This window comes from Sceloporus undulatus, chromosome 1 (genome assembly GCF_019175285.1).
Source record: "Sceloporus undulatus isolate JIND9_A2432 ecotype Alabama chromosome 1, SceUnd_v1.1, whole genome shotgun sequence".
Classification (NCBI taxonomy): domain Eukaryota; kingdom Metazoa; phylum Chordata; class Lepidosauria; order Squamata; family Phrynosomatidae; genus Sceloporus; species Sceloporus undulatus.
In genome coordinates this window covers 110,416,636-110,438,733 of record NC_056522.1, presented here as the reverse complement: position 1 = coordinate 110,438,733, position 22,098 = coordinate 110,416,636, and the positions used below count along the sequence as shown (strand labels likewise).

Genomic DNA, 22,098 nt, shown 5'->3' with positions numbered 1-22,098 from the left:
GCAACCCGGCCCCCGGCTCCAAAAGGTTGCCTACCCCTGTTCTACACTAAACACCATATGAGCATATGCCAGGGGCCGGGTGGTTGCATTACCAGCCCAGGAACTCAATAGGCTGCCCACTCGTCAGGATTACAGCTGGCGGGAGGGGATAACATGGGATCATTGTCCCCCAAATAAGAATTCTAACTTCAGTTAATTTTTGTTTCTTTTAGGTGTGTCTTGAGTTTAAGCCTAGAACTACATACCCTGTTATCATGATCTTAGCTGCTTGGTTATCATAGTGAGAGGGCAATGCAGGAGCCTGCCCCACTTTGTGTCCTGCTGGTGGGGACAATATGAAGTGGATGGACATGGAAGAGGTCTTCTTGGCTATGGTGCCTTGACTGAGGAAAGCCCTCCCCTTGGAGATCCAACTAGCACTAGCATTGGTTTCCAAATCATGGCTTCTAGCAAATGCTTTGGGGAACTACCATATAAACTCAACTATAACGGGCAGGTTTGGGGGCCAAAGTTATGGATTTTGGTATGACCTGTGGCTAAGTCCAGTGTAAAACTTTGAGGCTCCTCAGGTCTATGGTGGCTCTTCAGGATTTCCACAGCAGTGAACAGAGGCTGTTTCTGTGCCGTGGCAAGGAAGCACCCAAGAGCCTTGATTGCAGCCAATTTTTCCTTGGAGTGGGGTTAAACAGTCACAGACGCCCTCTGCCCATTCAATCCTGCCAATCCTGTCTGCAGCAGCTGGCTTGCCTTCTCACAGAGGGTGAGGAGAAGGTGGGGGTTGAAGAGTCAGTTGGGGGGGAGAGCCAAATGTAAGGAGCTAAGGCAGGGAGGAAGAGAAAGCGTGTGCATGCGGGCATGCTGGACTAGGGAAAGTGGAGAGGAAGGGGTGTGTTTGTGACTGGATCAACTGTTGCTCCCATAGAAATAAAAATCGCCCTGTACTCGCTCTGCTTCCAGCAGCCCATTCCCAGGCACTGAGGAAAAGTGGGGAGGAAGGTGTGTGTGTGTTTGTCACTGAATGAGCTGCCATCATCGGCATTACCATATCAACCTGTATATAAGTCGACCCAGAATTTTGGGGTCAATTTTTGGGCATAAATTTCTCGACTTACAGATGAGTATATAGAGTAATTTGTTTCTAAATAAACATGTAAATGGCTTCAAAATGTTGCAACTTTTAAGATGCTTTTAACTGTTGTTATGTTTATTATGTTTTTATCTTGCTTAAATTAATCATTGTTTTAATGTTGTTTTAATCTGGACATGTTTTAAACTGTTTATATTGTGCGCTGCCTGAGATCCCATAATAAAAGGTGGGATAGAAATGTTGTAATAAATAATAATAATAATAAATAAATAAAATTAGCATGATGGTTGTCTCTGGCATGGAAAGGTGTTGTGAGGGAAGATAGCAAGCCTAGCTTCTCTTATGGGAGCATCTCAGAGTCTGTGAGTGGCCACCAGAAAGGCTCTCTTTTAACCTTCTGTCTCATTGTCTAAGAAAACCACAAAAAATGCATAGGGTTGCCTTAAGTTGAGAAGTAACTTGAAGGCATGCACACACTGTTCTGTCTAGATTGGAGCCCACCATTGTATACATGATAGTAGCTAGCTGATAGTACTTAGAAAGAAAAAATCTTCCTGACTGTTCTTGTGACTATGCTCCTGACTGAGGTCACCTTAAACTAAACTTTGGTGTTGTATAAACTAGCTCCAGAGCCTAGATACAGTACAAGCTCAATGTTTACAGGAACAGTAACAATGTTGATAGCTCATGGTCATCTGTGAGATGAAATATATTTTACAAACAGGCAAATTAAAAAAAAGTATTACTTAAATGCACAAATCTCACCAGTCTTAGATTCCTCATGTTCTTTCAAATCTATAGATTTCTGTTCTTCAGGCTGACCTTCAATTAATTCTGATTCTGGCATTGGAGACATAAAAGTATGCAGTCAGTGTACTGGGGTTCATTATTTAACTGTGATTCCTCACCCTCCTGACTGTTATCAAAAGTAAAACTAAAAAAGGTGAGTAAAGTCATAGAATCATAGAGTTGGAAGGATCCCTATGGTCCATTGGGTCCAACTCCCCACTCATTGCAGAACCTCCAGCTAGAACAACCCCAGCAGATAGCTGTCCTGCCTCCTTTGGAAGACATCCAGAGGAGACCTCATCATCTCTCTAGGCAATTGGTTCCATTACCAAACTGCTCTCACTGTCAATAGGTTACATCAAATATTCAGATGAAACCTACCCTCCAGTAACTTAAAACTATCACATCTAGTTCTACCCTCCGAAGCAGCAGAGAACAAGCCTGCACCCTCCTCTTGGTGGCATTCCTTGAGGTATTTAAAGAGTGCAATCAGTGTAAACTCATATTGCCACATTTTGCTGGCAACGTGGCTGCAAGAATTCCGTCCTGTAATTTCACTTTAAAATAAGATTTGCAGGGAGCATGAGCCTTGTTTATTTTAAAGCACTTTCCTTGATGTTTCACTAAAGTATGGTGCAGCTTAGAAAAAAGACATAGAAAAAAAAAAGGAAAGTATTTTTTGAACTACAACTCCCAACTGGAGGATTCTGAGATTGGTTTCCAAAAGTCAAATCTTCCAGATACGGTGGTACAAAGTTCTTGTGAAATGTGTTTTAAAGTGAAAGTAAGGTGTTTTTTTTTTTTTTTTTTTGCCATAGCTCAGGCATCAAACTTCTGCAGTGAGATGACAACTTTGGCAGAATGACAACAATGGAGCTGGGGTAGTTAAGTACAAGTAAGCATTTGATACGGAACACTGTTATTACACTTCTCCCCCTGCATTTGCAGGGGGAAAATTGTGGTTTTGATTATTTGCGAGGTCAGGGCTGCTGTGTATGCGCATACCTCCTCCCCTTCCTCCTAGGTTTTACCCCCTCAGGAGGAAGAAGCTGGAAAGGTGCATCCTAACTAGAGTGAATGTGGAGGGTCGAACATAATTGTTATACAATGTTGTGATGCACTGTCACAGCCGGACACAGCTGTTTTACAAAGCTTTATTTTTACACTACAGCAGTGGTTAAAAAATCTGGGCCCATGGAAACTTCCCTTGCTTGGGAGCAACTGATTATGCTGTGGATGTGGCCTGGTATGACTCATTGACATGTGTTTGTGATATGAGTTAAGTTCCTGCCATCTATGCCTTTTGGGATGGCTGAAGAATCATGTAGATCATACATAGTGCATGCACACAATTTAAGTGTCATCTGTAAGTTTATAGAAGATTGTGTGTTAGTGTATGTGGACAATTATAAGGGCTGGACATATGAAATATACTACCAGTGACCTGAATGTCAGAACTGAACTATACAGAACAATATGTTTGGCTGTCAAACAAACAAACAAAAAAGAAGACAAAGTAAGATGAATGCTTTGATGTCTCCCAGCAGTGGTGTTTTGACAGCATAACTATTACATTATTACATTGTTCAACCAGCAGAAAAGAAAAAATTACAAAGCAAACAGCAAAGAGTTTATTCTACTATACAGATCCAACCTCTAGATTTTGCTTCCTCTTTAGACACAGTAGATTCAGTTGCTTGTACTGTCTGGCCTGATTCAGTCTCAAACTGAATTTTGGACTGTGATTCAGATGCAGATTGCTGCTCTAGGTAGTCCATGGATTCTGTAAAAATAAGAAAAATCTACTCATGGCAACAGTCAAAAAGCCATTTTGCACCTTCATATGGTATGTTATAAATCAAGTAAGGAAGGGCTCTACATATTCACAAGAAAATACAAAATTAGTTCTCTGTGCTTGATGTAACTTTACACAGGTATGTAACAGAACACAGAATTATTCTGAGGAAAAATTACAAATAAGTCTTGGACAACGATATCGATCATCACTAAAATAGTAATCTATTTATAACAAATCAAGAAGAAATTGGGATGTTCGCCTAGATAAACCATTAGTGGCAAGCCTTTGTAGCAGCAGTTCCGTAGTGCAGAATTCTTTCTCCTGGGATCAAATCACTCTTGAGATGTTTTAAATGGACCTTAAAAACTATTTTTTCTTTTAGCTGTTTTACAGAACTTTTGAGTTTACATTTCCTCACTCTATATAAGGACCATCTCGCTGCATCATGGAGGAATTCCTGTTGCACCAGGTGTATTTGAGGCTGGTACTGGCAGCCACATCCGGTGGTCTCACACAGCTGCATGGGACTGCTAGGTTTGGGAGATCTTGTGAGAGCTCCCGAAACCTTGGACCATCTTGCGAGATAGGAAGTCCTGCTCCCAAGCCGTGCATGATTGGCCACTCTTGTGAGGCTGGAGGGTGGCACCAACAACGCCAGTGGGGGTCAGCTGACACTGGATGATGTCCTACAACTGATGAAGGAAGCGGTTATTCCATCAATGCAGGGAGCGGCGGCGCTTGCAGCAACCCGGCCTACTGTGGCCGGTTTATATATATTCATGCCACAAACTATAGATGCTTATCAGGCCAGTGGGGCAATAATGGGGGTGCCTCATGGCACAGGGGGCAACATGGTGCCCTTGGCAGCAGCAGGTGGGCATGGGCCAACACAGTCTGGAAGTGTCGTTGGCGGTGGCTGGCACACAGATTGTGGCTAATCAACAATCGGATGGAGGCAGTCTGCTCTGTGATCCTCCACCTGTAGGTATGCCTGGTAGGGTGGCACCTTTCCAGGGATGGTCAGCTGTTGTGTGGGCATCCAGAGGCCAAAGTGGGGCCACACATCAGGTGGAGGAGGGCCCAAGGGACCTGCCCCAATTGTTGAGGGGATGGTAGACAATAATCTCCTGAAGCAATTAATCAGTTAGGGTCCCCCAGTTTTCATATGGTTGGGACACCACCTGATCATCTTGAGGGAGAGAGAGGCAGGCTAGCTCCAAGAGGCCTGCCTGGAAGAAGACAAGCCCTCCCTCCGTTCCATCTGCCTTGGTCCAGGCCGCAGAGGGAGAGAAGAATGCTGGACCTGATTCCCTCCCCCCCGTCACCATTCCCTTCTCCTTTTGAATCGTGTCTTTTAGATTGTGAGTCTGAGGGCAGGGAACCGTCTATTATTCCCTCTGTTGTAAACCGCTCGGATTCCCGGTGATTGGGCGGTATATAAATAAATCCTATTATTATTATTATTATTATTATTATTATTATTATTAATCAGTGGCAGCCTTGCAGCAGCCTTCTCCTGGAGGACACTGCCAGGCATCATCATTGGGTGGGACAGCTACTGCTAACCAACCTACCCATCCATGCCACTTCTGAAGTGAATTGTGGCAAGATCTTCAGCATGTAACCCCTATGGGGATGTGTCTCTCCCATTGAGGGACACCTTCAGTCAGCCAAAAAGAGTGTATTTTGGAAGGGAAATTATGTAGGCATCTTCTCCCTGTTGTATAGAGAACCGGGTCCTCGAGTCCTGATGAAAGATGGAGTTCTATTGAAACCTCCCGAGGTAACTAGAACGTCCTAAGCACCCAAGATGGAGGGAATTTTGTTAATTGGATAGTGCAATGGACTATAACATGGGGTTAGTTATTGAGGCACAGTTTGCAGAGGGCCCAGGTTTGGTTAAATACCAGGAGATTATGATGAGGCATACACTAGTTCCTGCGAGATGGCCTGCGCTCAATACAATGAACAGTTCCAATGTGAGCAGCTTTAGAATGCCCCTTTCCTGGAGCTGCAAACGTCTGAGCTCTTGTCAGATGTCATGGGGGGGCCTCCCCTTATAACCGTGCAAACAGTGGCTTTGTGTCACTAATCACCCAGTCTAAAGTGAAATTTGTGAGACATGCCACAGCTGATAGGTAAGGCATGGGTGTCTGGTCGGAAGTTTAATGCAGATTAAGTGCAGGAGAGGAGCTGCTGGTATGACCACCACTGAGAAGGCCCTCTTTCATGTCTCCACCAATTGCACTTGTGATGGGGGAGTGACTGAGAGAAAGGCTCTCCTGAGGATCTCAGGGCCCGGGCTGCTCATACAGGGAGATAGATCTGCCAAATAACCTGGACATGAACCATATACATCTGTTATTCTGTATGTGATGGCAGCTTACATCCCACACAGGATCTACATATTCAGAAGGAAAGCACGTTTATCTAACTGTATTCTAATGAGACAAGTTTGGACTAAATTATCTCTTGGGATGCCTTCCAGCTCTTTTCAAACTGGTGGGGCCAATAGGACTAATGGAGGTTATTTTAATGACTCTAGCAGAGTGGCCATTTACCTTTATTAATGAGTGTTGCTAGCTTCAACAAAAGCTACCTTTTGTCAGTCCTCTGAACACAGTGTTCCATAAACACACTTCCTGTTGTGGCAATTGGACCATTAAAATAAATATGTGTGCTTGTTGTACTATGGAATAACTGCTTTCTTAAATGATCTGCATACTCCTGTTTATCTATTTGTGGCATATTCTATTTGGTGAAACACTCCAAATATGTGAAGTTTACAAAGGCTACTTGCAGCAATGTGACATGGCCATCAAAACCTCACTTCCTCTGCTTTGCCGAGAATTGGAGTATGATTTAAAGGAGTACCGTATATTCCGGCATATAAGACGACTGGGCGTATAAGACGACCCCCAAATTTACAACTTAAAATAGAGTATTTGGGATATATTCACCGTATAAGACCCCCCCTCTCTTCTGATAAGTCCAGAAAGGAGCTGAAGGCACACAACAACAACAACGCAGCAGCAGCAGCAGCAGCAACAGAGGAGAAAGAGGGGGGGGAGAAAAAAAGGAGAAGAGAAAGAAGAAAAGGAGGGGAAGAGGAGGCAGACCTCACTACACTCTGTGTGTTCCATGTTTGGAATAACAGCATACATAACATTATTTCACCCGCCCCCGACAACTCCTCCCTCCCTTCCTCTTGGTGCATCTACACTTAGAATTAATGCAGTTTGACACCACTTTAAGAGGCTGCTGCTCCCATCCTATTGGAATCCTAGGATTTGTAGTTTTATAAGGTATTTGCCTTCTCTGCCCAATGAATGTGGGGCGCTGCTCCAAACTACAAATCCCAGGGATTCCGTTTGGATGGAGCCGTGGCAGTTCAAGTGGCTTCTATTGGAATCAAGCCCAGGAGCTTTGTGCCAAATAGAAATGTGTTAGGCTGCAACTGCACTGCAGAAATAATCCAGTTTGACACTCCTTTAACTGCCCTGGCTCAGTGCTATGGAATCCTGGGATTCTAGTTTTCTGAGACATCTCAGCAAACGTTGGTGTGACAACAAACTACAATTCCCAGGATTTCTAGCACTGGGCCCTGGCAGTTAAAATGGTATGAAAATGGATTGTCTCTGGAATGAAGATGCAGCCTAAATTGGATCCAGACACACTGCGCAGAAATAATCCAGTTCAAGACCACTTTAGCTGCCCTGGCTCAGTGCTAGGGAAAACTGGGGTGTTAGTTTTGTGAGACATTGGCCTTCTCTGTCAGAAAGAGCTCTGGTGCCACAACAAACTACAATTCCCAGGATTCCCTAGCACTATGCCAGGAGAGTTAAAGTGGTCACAAACTGGATTATTTCTGCAGTGTGTTTTGGACCTGGTTATTAAAAATGCTCAAGGTCCAATCCATACTGCAGAAATAATCCAGTTTGAGACCGCTTTAAACTGCCCTGGCTCAGTGCTAGGGAACCCTGGGAATTGTAGTTTTGTGAGACAGTGAGCCTTCCCTATCAGAAAGAGCTCTGGTGCCACAACAAATTACAATTCCCTGGATTCCCTAGCACTAAGCCAGGAGAGTTAAAGTGGTCACAAACTGGATTATTTCTGCAGTGTGTTTGGACCTTGGTTATTAAAAATGCTCAAGGTCCGATTCATACTGCAGAAATACTCCAGTTTGAGACCGCTTTAGCTGCCCTGGCTCAGTGCCAGGGAAAACCCTGGGAATTGTAGTTTTGGAGAAGAGCTCTGGTGCCACAATGAACTACAATTCCCATGCATCTGAGGAAGTACGCTTAAGTCTAGGAAAGCTGCCAACTTTCTTTCAGTGAGTCTCAAATGTGCTACAAGACCTATCTATCCTCATCATCACCACTTTGTTATCATTAAATCCAAATGCATCTGCAGAAGTGGACTTAAACTGGCAACACTGATATAAAATAAAGGATAAACAACAAACAACAACAACACAACAAATAATATACTGTAGACTCTATCTCTGGGGCTGGGATCTGGAAACATGGAACAATTCCCTTGAAAAACCAGGGAATCCTGGGAATTGTAGTTTGTGAGGGCGGGGGGGCAACCACTGTCCTCTCTCTGATTGGCTGTTAGTGTGACTCCATCCAAACAGGATTGGTTGCTCTGTAGCCTGGCTCTCAGAGGGACTCAGGGGCTAAAAGAGAGAGAGAGAGAGAGAGAGAGAGGAGAGAGAGAAGAGACCCTTTTCTGAGGGTGGGGTGGCGACCACTCTCCAGCCCTCTCTCTGATTGGCTAAAACTGTGAGTGTGTGACTCCAAAGGATTGGTTGCTCTGTAGCCAGCCTTGCTCTCAGGTTGGAGGGAAGGTAGGGAGACCTTCTGCCGTCCGAGGACAGGAAGGGAAGGAAGGCAAGGAGGAAGGAAGAGAAGAAAGGAAGAAAAAGGGAAGGAGGAAGGAGGAGGAGGAGAGGAGGAGAGAAAGAGAAGGAGGGAAAAAGAAAAGGAGAGGAAGGAGGAAGGAAGGAAGGGGGGAAAACAAAGGAGGGAAGGAACGGAGGAGGATGCTCCTTTGCCTTTTAGAGGAAGCCTTCCCTGCGAGGGCTCTCTTTAGGACCCAGGGCTTTCCGGAGTACAAGACGACCCCCGACTTTGGGGAAGATTTTCCAGGGCTAAAAAGTCGTCTTGTACGCAGGAAAATACGGTATATATAATTAACTTAATTTTTACCAACACAATGTGATGAGAATTTTGCAACTTCAAAAACTGGGGATTCATTTGTAAGTTTTTCTACATCCTTCCCACCTGTCATGTACTTTAGTTTATAAAACAGTGGACAAGGACTGACTTGTGTCAACACTGCATACTATTAGGTGTTTTATAAAAACAATAACAATAATAAATTTTTACAATCCTTGTTAAATGAAACATGAACTAATATAATGTGGATATCATCTAAAAAACATTAACCATGATTATTCTGGTGAGAACAAAAGTATCCTTTTCAACTACCAATAGAAAAAAAAGGAAACAAGAAATTGGTCAGAGATGTCAATAAAATATGATCTGACATTTACATATAATATTGTACAACTATTGTAACAACAACAACAACAATAATGTCTGACTAGTTCCTGTGAGCTGACTAGTTCCATCAGCTTCAACAGTTCTTTACCTTTATCTTCAGCAGCTTCTTCAGCTTGCAATCTTAACATTTCTTGTAGTTCTCTTCTGCAAAAAAGATAGCACAGATTGTACAATACGGTTGAAACAAAGAAATATCTTAACAAATATCTGACAAAAGAAAAATCTCTTCAGTATATTAAACTGTTGGTATCTTCCATGAGATAAATCTTCCATCTTAAAATACTACTTTATAGTGCAATCCTGTACATAGCTAAGAAGTAAATTCCATTGAATTCATTGGAGCCCACTTACCCGCAAGTAGGTTCCACTGAACTCAATAGCACTTATGCCTGTAGACATAAATAGGACTTTGCTGTTAGCGTGGCACATGAATAATACTTAGAGTAAGTTTTTAAGCCACAGCAATATATATTCGTGACTGATTTTATTGACTATTTTACTGGGAATTGTTGTTTTTAATGCTATTTTAGGGTGGGAGGGAGATAGGGAATTAGAATTTGATATGTCTTGCTATGTTTTTACTTGTGGCTTGTTGTGCAGTGTTTTTATTGTTCTTTTGTTTGTTGTTACCCGCCTCGATCCAATACACGGAGTGGCGGGATACAAATAAATATTATTATTATTATTATTATTATTATTATTATTATTATTCTGTACGACGTATAATTAAATAATGATACTGTGTTTTTCAAATGTTTTACTTTGTTTCTTCCTCCTCTTGTTTCTTCTTTAAAGCTTCTTCTGTTAGTCTCTTTATAATCTTTGCATCAATTTCTTCTTTACTTGCTTGGTACAATCGACTTACTAACATCCTTCCTGAAATGTAATAGAACAGAATAAAAAGGAATAAGACACCATGGACACCTTAGGAATTACAGACCTTAAAAAAATATAACTAAATTTTATAAAAAATTGCTATGCTTTCCTCACATTTGGAAAGAAATAATAGCATGTTTTAGTAACAGAGAATGTTTCTGAAGTGTTCTTTAGGGGGACTCTTTTGACGTTTCAAGGTAGTAAATGTTTTTTTAAAAGCTTAAATTCCTCCCTCCCTCCCTTCATAGTTGTTAACCCTATTATCAACTGCCTGCTCAGGTCTTGCAGGTTCAGCAATGTGGCTTCCTTGACTGAGTTTATCTATCTATAATGTGGTCTTCCTCTTTTCCTATTGCCTTCTACCTTATCAAATATTATTGTATTATCTAGTCATGTTTTCTCATGATATAGTCAAAGTATCACTATCTCAGTTTAGTCATCTTGGCTTCTAGGGAGACACCCGATCTGGGCATCAGAAGGGAGGTAGAAGGGGCCGCACGAACTCTCTCCTGATCCCTCCGATCCTGGATCAACTGTTTCAGGCATGGGAGGGGTGAGGAGAGACCTTGTGGATAACTAAATCCTTGAATTCCAAGTTTGCGAATTAGGAGGGACGATTGTATTTGTCTTTTTAGCAGTCCACAGTATCTGTAGAACTCTACTCCAGCACCACAAGTCAAATGAATTTTCTTCCTATCAGTTTTTTTCACTGTCTAGCTTTCAAGCTATACATAGAAACTGGAAGTACGATAACATGGACATTTGTAACTTTAGTATTTAATGGTCTATCTTTACACTTCAGGATCTTGTCTAGTTCCTTCTCTGGACAATCAGAAACGAAGACATAACCTGGAAAATATTAAAACTTGTCACAAGCAGAGACTTAAGGGTGCAGTATTTTACATATTAATGAATGAAACCTTATACTAGAAAGGAACTATATAGTTGTCCCTCTGTTTGTGTGGGAGATCTGTTCTGCAGTGAAAATGGAGGCTCACACATATTTAAGCCTCATAAACTTCAATAGGGCGCGGCATGGTTACATGCACCATTAGAATGAATGGAGGTCGCCCCTCTGCACATAATCGAGGTCATGGATCTGAGATCCGCAAATTAGGAGGGGCGACTGTATTAGTTTGTGGAAATGTGTGTGCGTTTGTGTACAGGGGTGTATGTATGTGGATGCATTTGTGTACAGTATTTTACTTCTTGCATACTGAGTCTTATGTCTCATATAGTCTAGCCCAGTAGTTTCCCAACTTGGTCTTCTAAGTGTTTTGGACTTCCATTCTCAGAATTCTTGACTATTGACCAGGCTAACTGACACTTCTGGGCAAATCAACATTTGGGAACTACTGGCCCGGCCAGTGTGGTCAGTGGTATGGGACTGTAGGAAAGGTAGTCCAAAATGTTTGGAGAACCAAAGATTCCCTCACCCCATTGTCACATGCAGTCATACATAATAAAATACATTTTGATTTAGAATGATCACTTCTTAAAAAGCACCAACCATTTTGTTCAACATTCTTTAAACAAATCACAAGATCAGGAAGAAGTCCTTTTTCTGACAAAGCTGCCCAATGCTCTACCAGTGGAGGAAAATTATCTATTACCCATCCTCCTTTAGCTGCAGCTTCTGGGTATCTGTCCTTATTTGTTTCAGAAATCTGAAATAAAACACCACAATTAATAACATGTTAAATGGTTTGAAATACAGAATTGCCAGGAAATTGTTAAACTAATGATACAATGAAATATCAGTTATTTTGACTGTATTTTTGTGTGTGCATTGGAATTCTTGTAAACCACACCAGAGCCCCTTCTAAACTCAACTATAAGTCGATCTCATGTATAAGTCGAGGACAGGTTTTGGGGCCAAAATTATGGATTTTGATATGACCCATGGATAAGTTGAGGGTAAAACCTAAGGGCATGTAACAAAAGTTCTAAAGGATGAAGCAAAAGAAAACGATGCCAAAGAACTTACAAAATTCCAGGAGGCATAACTACTTGTATTCACACTAAAGGCTGGATGGATGAGAGCGTAGAGGGGACAGATTATATTCTTGCCTTTCACCAGAGAATGGTTCCCTTTTTATAATTAGAATTAAAGTACAATACATAAACTGACCCATGGATAAGTCGATTCTGGTTTTTGGGGCCAATTTTTTGACTAAAATTTCTAGACTTATACATGAGCATATACAGTACACTATCTATCAGGAAGAAAATAGTGACTTGTATGATTCTCACAATCCAGAGTTGCTTCCACACTAGCTCATTTCTCTGGAATTGCCAGCCTATGTTCACTTTTAAAAATCATCCAGACAATATAGTTTTCAAATTATTGTATCCCAGAGATATGTGCACGATTCCCCACCCCAACCATCTTTCCCCCAAACCTCTTTTGTGTCATTTTGTGTGTGTGAATAGACAAAGAACAATGTTTTCTTTTTCATAAATCAATGCCTTTAGCCTGCACAATAAACAATGATTTAAAAAAAATAACTGTGCAGTGTTAAAAACTCGAGTGTGGAAATAACCTTAGCAAGGGAAGTATATTGGCTGAAATAGGACATCACAGTCACATACTAGCTTCCAAAGAATTTATTCCATAGAATAAATGGTTTCTGTAACTAGAGCTAGAAGATGAGCAGGTAAAAGAGTAAATCATAAGACGGTTCAAAATCTTTGTGCATATTGTCCATATGGATGTATGAGGAAATGTGTGGTCCAAAGATGTAAAATATACTTTGTGCAGTAGTTTTAAAAATGACTCTGTATAAGATAGTGTATGGTAACTAACCATACATTATGATTATCTTAAACAGGTTTTCTTTTAAACTACTGCACAAAATAAATTTTATATCCTTGGACCATTTTTGGACACTTGTACGTGGAAAGCATCATACAGTACAAAGAAAAGGCATAGACTTAGAAGAAGGAGGAAGGGACATCAACAATCTAAGATATGCAGATGACACAATATTATTAGCTTTCCTTAATTCTAACAAATTGGCAGCTCTCAGCTAATTCTAACATTTTGCTACAGAATGAAACTTTTTTTAACCTAATACTATGTTAACATTAGATCTCATATTTAAATTATTATCTATAACAATCTAAATTATAATATTCTTTGTTTAATGTATTACTTATGTTACCTTAGCTATCGATGACACACACAGAATTTAAAATGAAAATATATAAAAACACAAATTATTAAAATTGTTTTTTACAACTATATCTTTCATTTGATACTGGAGCTTTTTTTTTTTTTTACCGCTGCAATGGCTTCTTCCAATACTCCAGCATATACTTCTGGTGGCAGCAATATTGGAGATATCATTGCAGCTTCTATAGCTTGCTGTACAAACTCTTGAACATCAGGGTGGTCAGGAGATACATCTGATACTGTTTGCTTCATTGAGGACTCTGTTAATTCTGTTATAAACATGCAAAAGTAAATACAGAACCATGTAGGTACCAATTAATGAAATACAGTTAGTGTTGTTTGGCTGACAGAAGGCTTTTAGTCTCCTAATTTTTGATGTAACTGTGCATGATACCAAAGGCATAGGCAAAAATATGAAGCAAACCAATAAAAAAGCTTAAAAAGGAAAGCACATAGGAAGAACAAGAGACAACTAGAGAAGTAGATGGTAGTAAGTTGGGAAAAAATGGAGGAAAGCAAACTCCTGATCTAGGCAAGGATTTATAACTTTCAAAGATACCCAGCATTCTGACAAAGGTCACTTTGGGATGTTCCTTCCCTTGAGCCCCTCAATACACACCGAAAGAACAAGGATAGAATATGCTGACCTAGTATTGATTCTAAGTGAGAGCAGGCAAATCCCATAAGAAAATAAGGTTTTCCAGTAAGAAAATAAGGTAGGCTATTTCTGTTTTTGAAAACATATTTAGGGGATTTGGGACCTTCTTTGAAAGTTTCTTTGTTGGAGATATGTGCCTACCTCTCCACACTGCTCTAATATATCCAGAGCATTTTAATCAGATTACTAACTCAAGGCAGGATTAGGAACCCATCATGCCAGTCACCAAGCTGTCTCCCCAATCAAGGTGCATTCAGAACCAAGATAATTTATGCCTTTCAGGATCAGAATACCTCAAATATCTTCTTGCATGAGTCTGCCCAGATAATAAGACTTATTATATCAGAAGCCCTTCTTCAAATCTCTGTATCATTTTAATTAAAACAGAATGGATCCAGGATAAGATCTACTCTGTTGTTGAGCCTGCCTTTCCAATATACTCTCCAAATGAAGTCAGCTGGGCTTTTGGTTTGCACTAGCTTTAGTCCGATAGTTTTTCCTGGCTTTTGTACAAAGGAATTTAGGGCGCAAACAGACAGGCCAAAATAAAGATGCTTTGGGACACTTTGGAGGTTTGGGAGATATTTGGAAGTAAGGACTAGAGCACAGCTTTGGTGCAGCTTCTGGCTTCTTAAGATGTGTGTGTCATTTAAATAGCATACCTCCAAAGTGACCCGAAGCAGCTTTATTTTGACCTGTCTGTTTGGGCCCTAAGGCGCGTTACAGAGTGCCGAAAAGCGGCGCTCTGCCTGTGCCGTCATTAGCTGTGCCGAGAAGCCCCAGCAACCAAACCGCGAGGCTTCCCGGCACAGCTAAAAAGAAGCGCCAAAATAGCGCTTCTTCTTGCATCGCGGAAATGACGCGATGAGGCGCCATGTGTATAGGGCGCAGCCATTTTTACGCCCCCGTCACGTGCTAGGGGTGAGGCCGGTATGGACGCTAGGTCCTCGGCCAACCCCTAGCATGTGACGGGGCGCCGCAAAGACCCATGCAGAACGGGCCTTAGTTTCCCATTTCCCCTTAAATAAGTACCTTTACTGAAGTTTTGGTTTAACAGCACTATAATTTGATTTGAGAAATGTTTGGCCTGTACAAAAATATTGCATCAATATTTGAAACAAACAAATAAATACATTCTACTATTACCAGGACAACTTTCCTTACAAACATTTACTATTAGTAATGTAGTTATCAACAATACCAGTTTGAACTGCAGTCTGGGATGAAGACAGCTCTTCAGTTTCATCTTCTTCTTTTATACTAGTACTCCCTATAGCGGTAGAAGGGGGAAATAATGTGTAAAACTTTTTTGCACATGTATTGCATTCCTGCTCCTAAAACCAACCATTTTATTTTTTAATTATAATTTTTATTCATTTAAAACATATATAAAAACATTTATTATTTCTACAAAATCTAAAATAGCTCAAAACAAACATACAAAGGAAAAAGGCAATAAACACATAAAACATAATGACAAGGAGAATACCATTTTATGACTATATGTGGGGTGTAGATAATGATGGGTAGAGATTTCCCAATCACGACTGGAGAGTGAGGAGATGCAAGTTTTTTGCCCCAGCAGGAAAAACATATGAAAATACATATGTCTTTCTAACCAGGACAAATAGTAGTTTCAGGTAGGGGGGATTTTGATCATGAAAACAGCATTAAGGGAAAGAATGAAACTTCTGTTTATGTGTCATAATCCTAATCCAACTCCCTAACTCCTGCTACTATAACTAGAAAATGTCTTTTAAAGAAAGAGATATATTATATCTACACTGGCTAGAATACTCCAGTCTGCTTCCAGGTAATTCTGGCCCCACAACAGCCCTAGGTTTTCCCCGTTACCACCACACTCCATAGCTACACTGGGCAGCTGTCTACTCACACGGCACTGGTGCTGCGAGTCATTCCCTTTGAGATCAGAAACATAGCACCCAGTGTTGATTGCATGGCTGGGCATCTTATTCTGACCTCAGAGGGAGTGACAAACACCAGTGGTGCTACTACCATGAAACACAGTGTAAAAAGCTGCCCAGCATCACTTCTGCAAAATCTGAATCAAAAAGGTGAGTTTTAAACTGTCTTAATGGAGGGATAGGGTGGATTCAGTGTGGAATTGGCCTTCTGTTGTGAAGAGAGTCCACATTTAAATCAGGGATTTGTCCCTGCAACGTGAAGACAGGTCACTATGAAGACAGAAGGAAACCATTTCATTTGGTCTGTGTAGACATGCCCAGTTATGTCCTTATATTAAGGTATTCAGGCATCTCTGTTGTGATGTGTACTTTGATGCTAAGATAAACATTTTCAGATGTAAAAGTCCAGAGTGGACCTAAATTTAATTGAGTAATATAAATAAATGTAACTCTGCTGTTATAGGTTTAGAAAACATTACTTTAAAGCTACAGTACGTCTTACATATATCTACTCAGACATAAGTACAGTTGAATTCAACGTAGGCTATTTCCAGGTGAGTGTAAAGAGTTCACATTTGAAGCTTATAATGGCTCTAGCTACATGGTTTTCAGAATACTGTATTGCAGAGGGATCAAAATTCCAAGGTATATTACTGTGCACTAAAAATTACTTGTAACTGATTTATGCTACCTGAACAGACGCCAGTAATCAGGGACATATCTGAACTGAAGTTTCAGATAGAATAAATAGTCAGAATTTGCTTTCTTTTAGACTAACATTGAAAATCAGTGCGACCTATTAAAAATATCTATCGATTACACTTCACATATGTTCTCAGGTAGTTTGCCCTTGCGTAATTGGATTTTCCTTAATGGATAGATAGTGTGGGGGTTTGTGTGTGGGAGGTAGACACAAGCTACATTGTGACCATCACATGTGAGGGGAGGAGCTGCAGTCACGATTAACAGCAATCACAATTAACACTGACACAGAAATGTACACACAACTTCTTGTTTGTACTCAAATAATGCTGTATGAATTTTGTACAATATGGAAACTGGAACATGGCCACATAGCCCGAAAAACCCACAAAAAACTATGGATGCCAGCCATGAAAGCCTTTGACTTCCCTACTCTGACTATGTTTCACAGGGATTATGCTATTGCACAAAGCAGTGCAATCATAGGGTTTGTATAATCTATAGCATGATTTCTCAACAGGGATCTCTGGTACTCTAGGGGTTCTGTGAAAATTCTGAAAATTATTTTAAAAGTTGTGTGTACATTTCTGTGTCAATGTTAATTGTGACTGCAGCAATCGTGACTGCAGCTCCAGGAGAAAGTTCGAAAAAGACTGATCTATAGGATAAGCTCTCAATAAAGAGGAAGATGTGAAGGCCTTAATCTCTTACAGACTATGAAAGAACCACATTACAGTCAGCCCTTCTTATACACTGATTTTTTATACACGGATTCAAGCATACATGGTTTGAAAATGTTAAAAAAATATATAAGTTTCAAATATCAAACCTTGATTTTCCATTTTTTATAATGGACACCATTTTGCTATGTCATTATATTTAATGGGACTTAAGCATACACAGGGGATCTTGGAACCAAACCCCAGTGTAGAACAAGGCTCCATTGTATTATATCACCTTTTTGGTTAGTAGACACTGAATCACTGGGCATGGCTGGACTTTTATCATCAATCTGAGTGCTCTCTTCATATTCCTCCTCCTCTTGGTCCTTTTCAGACAATTCCTGAGTAGCTGGCAAATACAAGATAACTGAATATGAATAAACTCTCCTAAGAAAAGTATTCCTTTGTGAATACTTACAATTTTAAAGATAAGCAGAACATCGACTTTATGAAAAGTGATGTGAACAGTGGCCTGGTCCAGACCAGCACTTTGTGCCGGCCTAGCCACATACTAGAGTTGTGTCGGGATGGAGCGTCCGCATGCCCCGCAATCCTAATATGTGGCAATGGTGTCATCATGGCAGCCTCCCATCTGCATGGGGGTGCCATTATTACATCACACATGCACCGCATCCAAATGGCGTGGCACGTACATGATGTCTCCGTGCTGCCCCAGGCTGCTTAGGGCAGCCTGGGCATGGCACAGGAAGGAGCTCTGAAACTGAGCTCCTTTTGGGAGCCACCTCGTTCCCACAGCAGCTGCGGGAACGACGCCAGGAAGAAAGGGCTCCCATTTGCCGCTTCTCTGTGGTCTGGAAAAACTCCAGATTGGGCCGCTGGGCTGCTGGTGAGGCTGCCCTGCCACCAACACGGACATAAAAGGAGCGCCACAGACCCGCCCCTTTGGGGCAGTCTGTACAGCGCCAATATGTGGTACTGCACAATTGTATTCAGATTAATTTTGTTTATGGCACAATGTTCTCTACAAACTGCTATGTAAATACAGTCATCCCTCCATATTTGCGGCTTTGATATTTGCGGATTTCATTATTCACGGATTTCATTAATATGTTCTCTCTAGGACTGTCTAGGTCCTCCAGTGGAACTCTGTGGTCAACTTTAACTAAAGGTTGCACTGAAAGACCATTTGTAGCTACTCCAGTGGCATTCTATGGTCAGTGTATGTTGGACATTGACCAAAGAGTTGCACTGGAGGACCCAGAGATCCCTAGAGAGGTGTCCTTCAGGTAAAAACATGGTGTTTTTGTTATTTGTGGTTTTTCCATATTCACGGGGGTCTTGTTCCCCTAACCCTAGCGAATATGGAGGGGCAACTGTACAACATACATGCTAAAAGAAATCTAAAGTGCTGCTCTCATAACAATTGGTCCAAGAAAGGTTACGCAGGGGTAGAGAGCCTCTCTGCTGACAGAGAGTAGTGTTGGAAACCTGGGAGTATACATCTTATATAGAGACAGATCTCCTTAAATACACTTCTGAGTAACATAAATTTCTTGGATTGTGCTACTACATTATGCACTCAAATTACTAGTTTGCTGTTCCTCTATAAGAACAACAACTTCTTCTTCTTCTTCTTCTTCTTCTTCTTATTATTATTATTATTATTATTTCTATCTCACCTTTCCCCAATTCAGGAGACAAAGTGGCTTACAACAAATTTAAATGCATATTAGTAAATATCCACAAGATACAAAAGTTAAAATAAGATTAAATGATCAAACAAAGATGCTAGGGTGGAAGAGGTCACTTGCCATACACAGGAGGCAGACAGCTGGAGGAATGTCACAAAGAGGAGTGTGCCAAGAAGGGATTGTTCTGGGAGCTTGCAGCTAGAGAATTGTTTCGAAGCTCTTTCCCTTATCAAGGAGGATGAAGAAGAGCAGCATGGACAGACTTCAGGGACAGAGCAGGGGAGCCTGAGAGTCCCACCCGAGGGAACAGTCGCTGCTAAGCCTCGGAGGAGGTGTGTGGTCGTAGTGGGGGACTCCTTGCTGAGGGGTACAGAAGCAGTGATTTGTAGGCCTGACAAGACGTCTCGAGAGGTGTGTTGTCTTCCAGGTGCAAAGATCCGTGATGTGACAGAGAGACTGACAAAACTGGTCAAGCCTACTGACCAATACCCCTTCCTTTTGGTCCACGTGGGAACTAATGATATTGCAAGACACAGCCTTCAGGACATCAAAAGGGATTACGAGGCGCTTGGTAGGAAGCTGAAAGGAATGGATGTACAGGTTGTCATCTCGTCTCTTCTGCCAGTTGAAGGGCATGGTCCAGGAAGGGAGAGGAAAATAGCAGATGTGAACAACTGGCTCCGCAGATGATGCCGCCGAGAAGGATTTGGATTCTTCGATCATGAGCTGTGGTTCCATGAGGAGGGACTTCTTGCAACAGATGGGTTGCATCTCACGCAAGTTGGAAGAAATGGTTTTGCCAACAGTCTCAAGAACTTGATCAGGAGGGCTTTAAACTGAGTTCCGAGGGGAAGAGAGACAATATTAAGGAAAGCGAAAGGGATGGCGAAAATAGTCAAACTGACATAGAGGAAACAAGAAAAAAAGTGCAAGGACCCAACAGTGGGAGGCAAAAAAACTTGCACAGACAGCAAGTAAAAGGGACCCATGGTCTGCGATGTCTCTACACTAATGCACAGAGCATGGGAAATAAGCAAGATGAACTCGAACTCCTAGTACAACAAAGCAAATATGATATAATAGGCATCACTGAAACCTGATGGAATGAATCTCATGATTGGAATGTGGAAATAGAGGGGTATAACCTTTTTAAGAGAAATAGGCCAAACAGGAAAGGAGGAGGAATAGCACTATATGTCAGAGATATTTACACCAGTGAAGAGATCCAGGACATCAATCATGGAAGCCAGGTGGAGAGCATCTGGATAAAAATTAAAGGGGAGGGAAACAACAAGGATGTTATGGTGGGAGTCTACTACAGACCCCCAAGTCAGACTGAGGAATTGGATGATATCTTTCTAGAACAGATGACCACGCAGTCAGAAAGGAGAGATGTAGTCGTGTTGGGTGACTTCAACTATCCTGATATTTGCTGGAAGTCAAACTCAGCAAAATCCTCAAGGTCTAGCAAATTCCTCACTTGCCTGGAAGACAATGTTATTGTCCAAAAGGTGGAAGAGGCAACAAGGGGATCAGCTATTTTAGATCTGATCCTAACCAACAAGGATGACTTGGTTAATGGGGTGCAGGTGGTGGGATCATTAGGTGGAAGTGACCATGTTCTCCTGGAGTTTGTAATACAGTGGAAAGGAGAAGCCAAGCATAGTCAGACACGCATCCTAGACTTTAGGAGAGCGGATTTCAGTAAACTTAGAGAAGTATTGAGGGCAATTCCATGGTCAGAAATACTAAAAGATAAAGGAGTTCAGGACGGATGGGACTTTCTCAAAAGGGAGATACTGAAGGCACAATTTCAAACAGTTCCAGTGAGAAAGAAAAATGGGAGTTGTCTCAAAAAACCAGGATGGATGACTAAGGAACTTTCAACCGAGCTAAGTTTGAAACGGAACATGTATAAGAAATGGAAAAAGGGGGAAATCACGAAAAAGGAATTCAAAGAAATAGCAGGCATGTGCATGGGTAAAGTCAGAAAAGCTAAAGCGCAGAATGAACTCAGGCTTGCTAGAGAGGTTAAAGACAACAAAAAGGGCTTTTTGGATATATCCGCAGCAAAAGTAAGAAGAAGGAAATGGTAGGACCACTGCGTCGAGAGGATGGCAAAATGTTAACAGGAGACAGAGAAAAGGCAGAATTACTCAACACCTTCTTTGCCTCAGTCTTCTCAGAAAAGGAAAAGGGTGCTCAACCTGAGGATAATGGAGCAGAGGACAGAGTAGGGCAATTTCAGCACAGAATAAGTAAAGAGATAGTAGAGGAACACCTTGTTAATCTAAATGAATTTAAGTCTCCGGGACCAGATGAACTCCATCCAAGGGCATTAAAAGAACTGGCAAATGTAATATCGGAGCCATTGGCAATAATCTTTGAAAACTCCTGGAAAACAGGAGAGATCCCAGCAGACTGGCGGAGGGCAAACGTTGTCCCCATCTTCAAAAAGGGGAAAAAAGAGGATCCCAACAATTATCGTCCAGTTAGTCTGACATCAATACCAGGAAAGATTCTAGAGCAGATCATTAAACAGAGAGTCTGTGAACATCTAGAAAGCAATGCCATAACCACAAAAACTCAACATGGGTTTCCGAGAAAAACATCATGCCAGACAAATCTAATCTCTTTTTTTGATAAAATTACCAGCTTGTTAGATGATGGGAATGCTGTGGATATAGTATATCTTGATTTCAGTAAGGCTTTTGACAAAGTTCCCCATGACATTCTTGCAAACAAGCTAGTGAAATGCAGGCTTGACAAGGCAGCTGTTACATGGATTTGTAACTGGTTGACCGGCCGAACCCAAAGGGTGCTCAACAATGGCATCTTTTCATCCTGGAGAGAAGTGACCAGTGGGGTCCCACAGGGCTCTGTCCTGGGCCCAGTGCTATTCAACATCTTTATCAATGACCTGGATGACAGAATTGGGAGCATACTTATCAAATTTGCAGATGACACCAAATTAGGAGGAATAGCTAATACCCCAGAGGACAGGATCAAGATTCAAAATGACCTAAATAGACTAAAAAGCTGGGCCAAAGCTAACAAAATGAAATTCAACACGGAGAAATGTAAGGTATTGCATTTAGGGCGGAAAAATTGCACTTAGGGCGGAAAAATAAAATGCACAGATGG

General features: G+C 41.4%; 1 protein-coding gene across 8 annotated transcripts in view; it reads right to left on the bottom strand.

Annotated features, from left to right (window-relative positions):
* Nucleotides 1-22,098, bottom strand: part of AK9 (adenylate kinase 9) — a 102,696-nt gene that overhangs the window by 52,246 nt on the left and 28,352 nt on the right. For all 8 annotated transcript variants that reach the window (XM_042454234.1, XM_042454208.1, XM_042454244.1 and 5 more), the window contains exons 14-21: nucleotides 17,538-17,651; nucleotides 15,155-15,223; nucleotides 13,404-13,564; nucleotides 11,631-11,787; nucleotides 10,006-10,120; nucleotides 9,333-9,388; nucleotides 3,531-3,659; nucleotides 1,853-1,927 (exon numbers count right to left, since the gene is read on the bottom strand). In XM_042454234.1, the coding sequence (XP_042310168.1) occupies nucleotides 1,853-1,927; nucleotides 3,531-3,659; nucleotides 9,333-9,388; nucleotides 10,006-10,120; nucleotides 11,631-11,787; nucleotides 13,404-13,564; nucleotides 15,155-15,223; nucleotides 17,538-17,651 (876 nt within the window). The remainder of the gene's footprint in view (nucleotides 1-1,852; nucleotides 1,928-3,530; nucleotides 3,660-9,332; nucleotides 9,389-10,005; nucleotides 10,121-11,630; nucleotides 11,788-13,403; nucleotides 13,565-15,154; nucleotides 15,224-17,537; nucleotides 17,652-22,098) is intronic.